Source organism: Arachis hypogaea, chromosome 19, assembly GCF_003086295.3.
Source record: "Arachis hypogaea cultivar Tifrunner chromosome 19, arahy.Tifrunner.gnm2.J5K5, whole genome shotgun sequence".
NCBI classification, from domain to species: domain Eukaryota; kingdom Viridiplantae; phylum Streptophyta; class Magnoliopsida; order Fabales; family Fabaceae; genus Arachis; species Arachis hypogaea.
In genome coordinates, this window is record NC_092054.1 from 150,564,867 (window position 1) to 150,577,449 (window position 12,583).

The following is a 12,583-nucleotide window of genomic DNA, read 5'->3' on the forward strand; positions in this document are numbered from 1 at the left end:
TTGTGTACCCATCTATTAATGCCTTGTGTATTAATTACCACCAAACATATCTGAAAATGAGAAGAAAATACTTTATAATAATAATAATATGATTAAAAGAAATATCTTAAATAAACAAATAATTCAAATAAATAATAATCCCAAATTGTGGTTGAACCTTACATTATTAAATTTCAGGTAAACTTAATATTTGATTGCTGAGAGCCTCAGATCAAGATTTGGTGGGTATTATCACTACAGAAGAGTATGGACATTGTGGCGGTTTTTTTATTATTAGCGGCGGTTTTAAACCGCCACAAAATCAAAAACCGGCGGTTAAATAAACTACCCTAAATAGTGGCGCAGACAATTGTTTTAGCGGCGGTTTCCAGCCACCACTAACCACTAACCACTGAATTTGTACTTAGTTACTTAACCACTTAATCGCAAATGATAAATAATTAAACGTATATTCAATATATAAACATTATGAGCCGAAACGTTAAACTCATCAAACTCTAAAAACGACACTAGTCAAATAATCAAAACTAAATGGCACATATTAAGAAAGATAACTATTTATGTAGATAGCTTAATTGATAAGTTTTGGTGTAATAATAATGTGATGAGGGAAAAAAGAGTGAGTTTGGTTAAAAGACAAGGCAAGCAGAAAAAGGGGACCATGCCTGCCTTTGCATGTGGTATTCAATGGTTTCACCTTTCCATACTATATGATTTGCCCTTCTCTTAATTACTCGCTAATATAATTGGAGAACAAAGCTTATCCCATTACATCTATTGTCACTTTCATCGAGATATATCTGATATGATCTTAACTACTCTAAACTCTATGATAGGGGACATTGTTTGGATTGTAGCTTATGTTCTATACTTTCATGCATGCCTTAACATCAATAATAATTTTGAGTTGGAAAATGATTGGGAAATTAAAAAATTTTAACCTAAAATTACTAAAAAATTTTAATTTTGACTTTATTTATATTATTTTTATACAATACACCCTTATACCTCATGTGCTAATCATAATTTGAATTATCATTAATTGAATAGTTTTTTATACGGTTATTATAATAAAGACTAATGAAATAATATCTTTCAATTGACAGTAATACTAATTTCTTTATTTTTTTAAAGGCATTAGTGATATAAATCATCATATAGCTTTGAAATTTCATTTCATGTTTTCATAATTAAAAGTTATTATTCTGATTTTTTAATCACACATTAACGGTAATATTGGTTATGCATTTAGTGTTATTTTAAAAAAATAATTTGGTTGTTTTAATAAGAGATTTAAATAATAATAACCTATATAAATTGAGTGTCTTATTAGAATATAGTTATTTTTTTTATCTGAATCGAACTAATTTGTTTATCGATTTTTGATTAATATAGTTGAATCAGTCAATTCAATTTAATTTTTAGAATTATGATATTAAAAATTATATGACAAAAGATATGATTCATAATTTGAATTTCATAAAATAAAATTTTAGTAAAAATTTTACATATATTTATTTTTATATAAAATTGATCATTAAAAATAATTAAATAATTTAATATATTTAATTAAATTATCATTTAAAAATTTTTAGCCATCAACTTTATACAAAAATAAATCCACGTAAAGTTTCACCTAAAACTTTTTATGTCTCCAAAATATTTTCCCTTTTTTCTTTATAATAAGGAGAAACGGTAAATGGTGTTACGATATGGATGTCCATATCCATTTTATGTCTATTCAGCAAGCACTCTTGGAAAGTACATGCATTTAAGAATGTGCGGTGCATGCTTTCCAACCTTTGAAAATGTGAACCTTGAACTTGTATAAATAGAGGCTAAACCTCTGTACGTGATACAACACAAGCAAATAACAAAATCACTCCTCTTTTATGCGGCAGTCAAATACTCTTCTCCTTATATTTTTACTACAATTCTTTCTCTTCTTTTATTTTATAAGTATTTTAAATTCTATTTTCTATTACTCTTTGCATATAATATTAATAGCAATATTAACCATCTTTATTATATTGAGATTGCAACAATAAACAAATGCGATTCTCTCTCTCTTTATTTTTAATACTCCTTTCTATCTTTGTATATATATACACATTACAACATATTATATTATTATTATATATATAAATTATTATTGGGCTAATTATTTTAATACTAGAGTCTTCTATTTATACATCTCTATTATATATATCTTTTATTTCACAACACGTTATCAGCACGAGACTCTGATCAAATTTTTAGAAGACTCAGGTAACAATTTTTCATTATGTCAAAACTCTCTCATCTTGAATTCAATGCTCTTGATATATCTGGAAACAATTATTTATCATGGATACTAGATGCTGAAATCCATCTTGATTCAATGGATCTTGGAGATACCATTAAGGCTGAAAATAATGCATCCCAGAAGGATAAAGCTAAAGCCATGATTTTTCGTCGTCGTCGTCTTGACGAAGGATTGAAAAATGAATATCTTACATTAAAAGATCCTGCAGATCTTTGAAAAGACCTTGAAGAAAGGTACAATCATCAGAAAACGGTGATACTTCCTCAAGCCCAGTATGAATGGACGCATTTGCGTTTACAAGATTTTAAATCTATAAATGAATATAATTCTGCAATGTTTCGAATCACCTCACGAATGAAATTGTGTGGGGAAAAAATAACTGATCATGATATGTTGGAGAAAACTTTCTCAACCTTCCATGCCTCGAATGTGCTCCTGCAGCAGCAGTATCGAGAGAAAGGGTTTAAGAAATATTCTGAGTTAATTTCTTGCCTTCTTGTTGCCGAACGCAACAATGAGTTGTTATTGAAAAATCATGAAGCACGCCCAGCTGGCGCCGCCCCATTTCCTGAAGTAAATGCGGCAAATCATTACCTCAGAAGAGGTAAATGGCAAGCTTTTAATAACAAGAAAAATTATGGAAGGAAAAAGAATTATGTTCAAAAGAGAGGATCTCACCAGAAGTGGGACAAAGAAAAGAATATCGGGCAGAATAAATCAACCGAGGAGAAGTGTTTCCGCTGTGGTGGAAAGGGCCATTGGTCACGTACCTGTCGTACCCCAAGGCACCTAGTCGATCTTTACCAGGCATCTTTGAAAAAGAACGACAAAGGAAAGGAAACAAATTTTGTTTCAAATGATGCTGAGAACTCCACCACTCATTATGATGTATCTGATTTCTTTGAGGATCCTGAAGGAAATATTGGTCATTTGATCAATGATGGAATAGTTTAATATGTGGGATTGTGAAGCATATATGTAAATAAATAATGTAAAGAACTCTTTGTTAAGTTTTATTTTCTATGTATTTAAGTTTCAAATGTGATGTACATAAATAATGAAATATTAATATTTATGGATTTTGAAATTATTAATTGTGACAAATTTTAAAATAAAATTTCAGTATATGACATTATTTTATGTACAGTGTTTCTTAGAAAAATAATTCTGATCAAGTACTCAATTTAACTGTGCATACTACTCATTTTATTATTATTTGTTTTTGAAGAATGGCAAGGATATGTAATGAAGATGTATGCCTTGCGGATAGTGCAAGTTCACACACTATTCTCAAAAGTGATATATATTTTACCCATCTTGTGCCAAAAGAGGAATATGTTAACACTATTATTGGCTCAGGCAATGTGATAGAAGGCTCCGGAAGAGCTATAATTTTGTTTCCTGGAGGAACAAAATTTATAATAAATAATGCACTATTATCTACCAAGTCTCTGAGAAACTTGTTGAGTTTCAAAGATATTCGCCGAAATGGATATCATGTTGAGACGATGAATGAGGGAAATCATGAGTATTTATGTATAACAACTCATGATTCAAATAAGAAAGTTATATTAGAAAAATTACCCTCACTTTCATATGGGTTGTATTATACCAAGATTAGTGCAATTGAATCACATGCCACTGTAAACCAGAAGTTTACTAGCTCAAATGAGTTCATAACTTGGCACGACCGATTGGGTCATCCGGGAACAACCATGATGAGGAGAATCATTGAAAACTCTCATGGACATTCACTAAAGAACCAGAAGATTCTTAAAACTAGTGAATTTTGTTGTGCTGCATGTTCTCAAGCGAAGTTAATTCTAAGGCCATCACCAGTAAAGATTGGATTTGAGTCTCCTGAATTCCTAGAAAGGATTCAAGGTGATATATGTGGACCTATTCATCCACCATGTGGATCTTTTAGATATTTTATGGTCCTGATAGACGCATCTTCGAGATGGTCACATGTGTGCTTATTATCTTCTCGCAACCTGGCGTTTGCGAGATTACTGGCTCAAATTATTCGATTAAAAGCACAATTTCCAGAAAACCCAATTAAAGCAATTCGTCTTGATAATGCTGGTGAATTTACTTCCCAAGCTTTTGATGCTTATTGTATGGCTAATGGAATAAGTGTTGAACATCCAGTAGCTTATGTTCACACACAAAATGGGTTAGCAAAATCACTTATTAAGCGTCTCCAATTAATTGCTAGACCCCTTACTTATGAGAACAAATCTCCCAACCTCGGTTTGGGGGCATGCAGTTTTACATGCTGCAGCACTTATTCGTTTGAGGCCAACGAGTTACCATCAGTTCTCTCCTATGCAATTAGCTTTTGGCCAGCAGCCAAATATTTTCCATTTAAGAATATTTGGGTGTGTGATATATGTTCCCATTGCGCCACCTAATCGCACCAAAATGGGACCCCAAAGAAAATTGGGAATATATGTTGGATATGACTCTCCCTCTATAGTGAGGTATCTTGAGATACAAACTGGTGATGTGTTTAAAGCCCAGTTTGCGGATTGTCATTTTGATGAATCAAAATTTCCAACATTAGGGGGAGAGAATAAGTTTCCTGAAAAGGAACTTAATTGGAATGCATCATCATTGATGCATTTAGATCCTCGATCAGGGCAATGTGAACTGGAAGTTCAAAAGATTATACATTTGCAAAGAATAGCAAATGAATTGCCTGATGCATTTTCCGATACAAAGAGAATAACCAAGTCGTATATACCAGCGGAAAATGCCCCAATTCAAATTGATGTCCCAGTAGGACAAGTAGCCACTGAAGCAAATTCACGCCAGAAGCGTGGCAGGGCGGAAAATGCCCCAATTCGAATTGATGTCCTAGTTGGACAAACTGCCACTGAAGCAAATACACGCCAGAAGCGTGGCAGGCCTGTCGGTTCCAAAGATAAAAATCCTCGAAAGAGAAAAGAGGTAAATACGATTCCTGTTGAAAAAGACATAGTAAAGACACCTGCAGTTGTCCAAAATTCTGATATAACGCCAGAAGACGTTCAGGTACCTGAAAATTGTGAAAATGACGAGATCTCGATAAATTATGTCTTTACAGGAGAGAAATTGGACCGAAATAAGACAATTATCAATGAAATATTTGCATATAATGTGGCATTAGATATCATGCATGAAAGTAAGGATCTTGAGCCAAGATCAGTCGAAGAATGTCGACAAAGAAATGATTGGCCAAAATGGGAAGCAGCCATGAAGGCTGAATTAGACTCACTTGCAAAACGTGAAGTCTTTGGACCTGTAGTCCGTATACCAAAAGATGTAAAACCTGTTGGATACAAATGGGTATTTGTGAGAAAACGAAATGAGAAAAATGAAGTTGTGCCCTACAAAGCCCGACTTGTGGCACAAGGTTTTTCACAAAGGCCCGGTATAGATTATGAAGAAACGTATTCCCCCGTAGTGGATGCGATAACATTGCGTTATTTGGTCAGCCTATCTGCATATCATAAACTGCATATGCATTTAATGGATGTGGTAACAGCCTATTTATACGGCTCATTAGATCGTGATATCTATATGAAAGTCCCTGAAGGACTAAAGATATTTAAACCATCCAATGAATATTCGCAAGGGTTATACTCAGTCAAATTGCAAAGATCTTTATATGGTCTAAAGCAATCTGGACGAATGTGGTATAATCGTCTTACTGAGTATCTGGCCAAAAACGGATTCAAGAATGATGATATCTGCCCGTGTGTTTTCATAAAGAAATCTGCATCCGGATTCATTATAATTGCTGTGTACGTTGATGATTTAAATATCATTGGGACTCCTGAAGAGATTCCAACAATTATAAAAACTCTAAAAGAAGAGTTTGAGATGAAAGATCTTGGAAAGACTAAGTTTTGTCTCGGCCTGCAGATCGAGCATATAAAAAGTGGGATCTTTATTCATCAAACAACATACACAGAAAAGATCTTGAAAAAATTTTACATGGATAAGTCACATCCATTAAGTACCCTAATGATTGTAAGATCTTTAGATGTGAAAAAGGATCAATTCCGTCCTAAAGAAGAAAATGAAGATATCCTTGGTCCTGAAGTACCATATCTTAGTGCCATTGGAGCGCTAATGTATCTTGCTAATAATACGCGACCTGACATATCATTTGCTGTGAATTTACTAGCAAGATATAGTTCCTCTCCAACCAGAAGACATTGGAGTGGAATCAAACAAATCTTTCGATATCTTCATGGGACGGTTGATATGGGTTTGTTTTATCCCTATGGATCCAAGTCACAATTAGTTGGCTATGCAGATGCTGGATACTTGTCTGATTCACATAAAGGGAGATCTCAAACAGGATACCTGTTCACATATGGTGGTACAGCTATATCTTGGAGGTCCACGAAACAGACGATTGCTGCAACATCCTCTAATCATGCTGAAATATTGGCGATTCATGAAGCTAGTCGCGAGTGTTTTTGGCTGAGGAGTCTGATTCAATATATTCTATCATCATGTGGACTGATTGATCATAAGATAGCTCCAACTGTCCTGTTTGAAGATAATACAGCATGCATTGCTCAACTTAAGGGTGGATACATCAAAGGTGATAGAACAAAGCATATTTCTCCCAAATTCTTCTTCACTCATGACCTTCAAAATCAAGGGACAATTGATGTCCAACAGATCCGTTCAAGTGACAATCTGGCAGATTTATTTACAAAGTCACTCCCAAAATCCTCCTTTGAAAGATTGGTACATAAGATTGGGATGCGCCGATTTCGAGACATTAAATGATGTCAGCAAGAGGGGGAGACTGTACTCTTTTTCCCTTGGTCAAGTTTTTTTCCCATTGGATTTTTCTTGACAAGGTTTTTAATGAGGCAGTCCCCATTACAAAGGATATTGTACTCTTTTTCCTTCACTAAGGTTTTTCCCACAGGGTTTTCCTTTAGTAAGGTTTTAACGAGGCAATAATCCTAAATGGACATCCAAGGGGGAGTGTTACGATATGGATGTCCATATCCATTCTATGTCTATTCAGCAAGCACTCTTGGAAAGTACATGCATTTAAGAATGTGCGGTGCATGCTTTCCAACCTTTGAAAATGTGAACCTTGAACTTGTATAAATAGAAGCTAAACCTCTGTACGTGATACAACACAAGCAAATAACAAAATCACTCCTCTTTTATGCTGCAGTCAAATACTCTTCTCCTTATATTTTTACTACAATTCTTTCTCTTCTTTTATTTTATAAGTATTTTAAATTCTATTTTCTATTACTCTTTGCATATAATATTAATAGCAATATTAACCATCTTTATTATATTGAGATTGCAACAATAAACAAATGTGATTCTCTCTCTCTTTATTTTTAATACTCCTTTCTATCTTTGTATATATATACACATTACAACATATTATATTATTATATATATATAAATTATTATTGGACTAATTATTTTAATACTAGAGTCTTCTATTTATACATCTCTATTATATATATCTTTTATTTCACAACAAATGGAAAATTATTGGAGATTTTTCTTTTTGTACAGGAAAATTATTGGAGATTAATTAGTCCACTAACCCATTGGCTGGACTGTAGCTCATTGGCCCCAGCTAGTTAAATTTTGTTTACCTTGTTTCACACAAAAAGAAACTATATCTAATTATCTTCATTAAAAAGTTCTCTCTCATAATTTCCTTTTTATATTAAGTGAAAGGACTTCACGTTCACCAAAGGGTAATCAATTTTTCAGGTGTGTATATATATGTATATATACTATATAGCAATATAGCAATCCTATGAATTTATATAGCAAACAATCTTCCAATACCATAGTGCCCCTTACCATATTATTTTTATTGGAACACGTGTTAAAAAAATACACAAGGGTGCATAAAGATAAAGGTTATATAAAGAGGTAAAGCCCAAAGATCAATAATTGCAAAGAATGTGGGTATGTGGTATGAGATAGTGAAATGAAGATTTTGCTTTTAGGTTTCTTCTTTGCGACTCAACTACTCAAAATAGCTTTGTTTTGGAAGGAAGTTTGGCGTACATAGGAGAGAATAAGGGACAGATTAAGTTTCCTCTGAAAGGCAATAATCCAATTGGTGGATCCTCAAAGTGAATTTGTTGTAAACTCTTTATAGTCAAATATTAATCTTCTGCTTCTAATTAAAGAAAAAAAATTGCACTTATTATACTAGTGTATATTTTAGGTGATGCAATTGATCTCTTCCTATATCATAGATTGCAGTTGGTGAAACTAACTTATATAATTCTAGCTATCTGGTACGCTAATCAAACATGGATGAGTTTTTTTTTTTTTAATGAATGCTAACAATATAGGACTTACTTAATAATAATAATAATAATAATAATAATAATAATAAGAGTAATTACCCAAATCAGTCCTCGAGAATTTTAGAATCGGACATTTTAATCCCCAAGGAAAATTAATACACAGATCAGTCCCCAAGGTTTTACTCCGGCAGACAAATCAATTCCCAGTTCATTTTTCGGCAGAGTAATTACCCAGATCAGTCCCCAAAGATTTTAAAAACGGACATTTTAGTCCCCAAGAAAAACTAATGTACAAATCAATCCCCAACTTTTCTCTATGTTAGACATAATAGTCCCCCGTCCAAAAATAAAATAAAATAAAATAATTATTATTATTATTAATTGTACAATATTGTACTATATTTTTTGTATTTTTTAGACAAAAATAATGATAAATTTATTCATTAAATTCTTATATAATATATATATATATATAGTCACTCAATAATAATAATAATAATAATAATAATAATAATAATAATAATAATAATAATAATAATAATAATAATAATAATAATAATAAAATTATTAGATATTATTTTATAAGAAATTCAAAGTTAAAATCATTTGATATTTTTGTATTTAATATAATCAAAAGATGTTCTATGTAAAAAAAAATTATATATGTTTATATTAAAAATATGTATTAAAACAAAATATTTTAATTTGAATTTATATTAAATATATATTTTTTTAATACAAACATATTTTTAAAATAGTACATCTTTTGATTATATTAAATACAAAAATATTAAATGGTTTTAACCTTAAATTTTTTATAAAATAATCTCTAATAATTTTATTTATTATTATTATTATTATTATTATTATTATTATTATTATTATTATTATTATTATTATTATTATTATTATTATTGAGTGACTATATATATATATATAAGAATCTAATAAATAAATTTATCATTATTTTTATCTAGAAAATACAAAAAATCATGGTATAATATTATTATGTAATTAATAATAATAATAATAATAATAATAAATAAAATTATTAGAGATTATTTTACAAAAAAATCAAGATTAAAATTATTTGATATTTTTGTATTTAATATAATCAAAAGATGTACTATTTTAAAAAATATGTTTGTATTAAAAAAATATATATTTAATATAAATTTAAATTAAAATATTTTGTTTTAATACATATTTTTTAATATAAACATATATAATTTTTTTTACATAGGACATCTTTTGATTATATTAAATACAAAAATATCAAATGATTTTAATTTTGAATTTCTTGTAAAATAATCTCTAATAATTTTATTATTATTATTATTATTATTATTATTATTATTATTATTATTATTATTATTGTCTAAAAAATACAAAAAATATAGTGCAATATTATTGTGCAATTAATAATAATAATTATTTTATTTTATTTTAATTTTGGACGGGGGACTATTATGTCTAACATAGAGAAAAGTTGGGGATTGATTTGTACATTAATTTTTTTTGGGGACTAAAATGTCCGTTTTTAAAATCTTTGGGGACTGATCTGGGTAATTACTCTGCCGGAAAATAAACTGGGATTGATTTGTCTGCCGGAGTAAAACCTTGGGGACTGATCTGTGTATTAATTTTCTTTGGGGACTAAAATGTCCGATTCTAAAATCCTCGGGAACTGATTTGGATAATTACTATAATAAGAGTAATAAGAATTTTATATATAGTCACTCAATAATAATAATAATTACTATAATAAAAGTAATAATTATTACTCTGCCGGAAAATAAACTGGGATTGATTTGTCTGCCGGAGTAAAACCGGGGACTGATCCGTGTATTAATTTTCTTTGGGGACTAAAATGTCCGATTCTAAAATCCTCGGGAACTGATTTGGATAATTACTATAATAATAATAATAATAATAATAATAATAATAATAATAATAATAATAATAAAAAGAGGAAGCAAAATAAATGAAAAATATGGGACTAGAACTATGTCTGTAGTTGTGTTGTCCCTCACCTGAAGAGTGCTTTAAGTCTTTAATTTTAATGATCATTTTATTATTTTAATTAGTTAAGTTATAAATTTACCATTTCAAATTTTAAACTAATTAGTCACCAAAAAAAAAAATTTTAAACTAATTATTTTCAGACACAATTAAAAAAATTCTTTAAAGTAGTGTTTGTTTTGAGGTACTGAGAACTGAATCATGTTTGTGGTACTAAAATTTCTGTCTCTATTCCCAAAATTATAGTATTTTAGTACTTCCAAAAAATGGGGACAATTTTTAGAAATGAAGATTGAAACTTTAATAACATTTTATACCTAAAATATTTTTATTTCAATTAATTAATTCCAATTTTACTACAAATTAAATTAAAATTTCATTATTGTTTTAATTTCTGTCTCCCACTTTATACCAAACATAATAGTGAGATTTATTTCAATATCTGTCTCTTAGTCTCTGTCTCTCAATATCAATCTCTCCACCAAACGCTACCTACATAAATTTAGGTTAAATACTAACCATTTTATTCCAAGGATTTAGATATCTAATAAATATCTAGATAACACTTGCTAAAAATATTTAAAAAAACTATAATGTATTAAAAACATTCACAGTAAAATTAGAAGATATATAGAAGTATTATCAGTTTTTTCTTCTTTACAACAATTAACCACCAAATATTAATTTACCTGAGTAAATAGTTTTTCTTCTTAAGAGGACTTAGTAAAAGTTTATTGTAGTGATATTTTCATTATTAAACCAAGTTTTAACTTATAAATATGTGTACGACGATAGTTGAATATGCGAAAGCAATACCTATGCTCGATTCAATAAACGGTCCATAAATTATTATTTAAAGTTCTCAATTATCTATATTTATTTGAATTTTTTTTAAAAAAAATAAAAAAAATCCGACCTGCCGGATTCGAACCAGCGACCTAAGGATTACTTTGAGATTTTCCCACTACAGTCCTCCGCTCTACCAACTGAGCTAAGGTCGGTTGATGCTTTTAGGGGGGAAAACAAAATATTTATTGTTGAATAAAACTGGATAATTTAGCTTTACCATCTAGAAAAATAAAAACATGCATCACGATCGAGAAAGGTAAATAAATAAATAGATAAAGGTGAACATAATTTGGGCCTTGATACATATAATTTTCACATAATGAAGGAAAGTGAAAAACTTAAAATACAAAACATGGCCCAACAAAAAAGAGAAATACTCGTTGCATGATATTTCCACCATATATCAATCGTATAACACTTTATTTTATTGAGCAAATTAAAGCATATTTATGAATCCTAATTCGTAAGTAACCACATTAGCTATTATTGGTGATTGCATGACGAAGAGGAAATGATGATGATGGAGGAGGAGATGGTGGAGATGGAGGAGAATAGTGGTGATGGTGTTGTTGTTCGGCATCACAATAACCTTGGAGAATATCAGTCTCTTCGGCACTGAATCCAAGAGAAGCAAGCATCTGAGGCCAACAATCATGTCCAACAATTATTATGGCATGACAACAACTAGGTCCTAAGTATGTCTCACCATTGAGGAAGAACATTATGACCTCACCCGTGCATGCTTGAAGTTGGAACAATGAATCCCAACAATTTATACTTTCCGGCTCTCCATCCACCTTCAACCTTGTTGCTAAGCTTGGATGTGCACTTTCACTCATTGATGTTGTTGCATTGGAAGCTAAGGTTGTTGCAACAAGAATAATTGTTACAATGTAAACATTGTGGTTTGTGTAATGAGCCATTTTGTTTTTGGAATATACAAGTGATTTGTGTGATGATGCATGGGCTTTATATAGAGCTAGGTTAAGCTAGTGTCATAATGAGAGGTTGAATATGTAAGGTTTTTTATTTATTCTATTTTACAGTTACACTATTAAGTATCAAGTTTAAGGCTTGTTATTGTTAATAATTGTTGAAT

At 30.3% G+C, this 12,583-nt stretch overlaps 1 protein-coding gene and 1 non-coding gene across 2 annotated transcripts; both read right to left on the reverse strand.

Annotated features, from left to right (window-relative positions):
- Nucleotides 1-11,545: 11,545 nt before the first annotated feature.
- On the reverse strand, nucleotides 11,546-11,636 carry TRNAY-GUA (transfer RNA tyrosine (anticodon GUA)). The gene is given in 2 exon segments: nucleotides 11,546-11,581; nucleotides 11,600-11,636. It is a non-coding gene; the product is annotated as a tRNA-Tyr (tRNA).
- Nucleotides 11,637-11,960: 324 nt separating this feature from the next.
- On the reverse strand, nucleotides 11,961-12,407 carry LOC112779074 (egg cell-secreted protein 1.3-like). Its single transcript, XM_025823332.1, has one exon. It carries the CDS (start codon nucleotides 12,405-12,407, stop codon nucleotides 11,961-11,963), a length of 447 nt encoding a protein of 148 aa, XP_025679117.1.
- Between the last annotated feature and the right edge of the window lie 176 nt (nucleotides 12,408-12,583).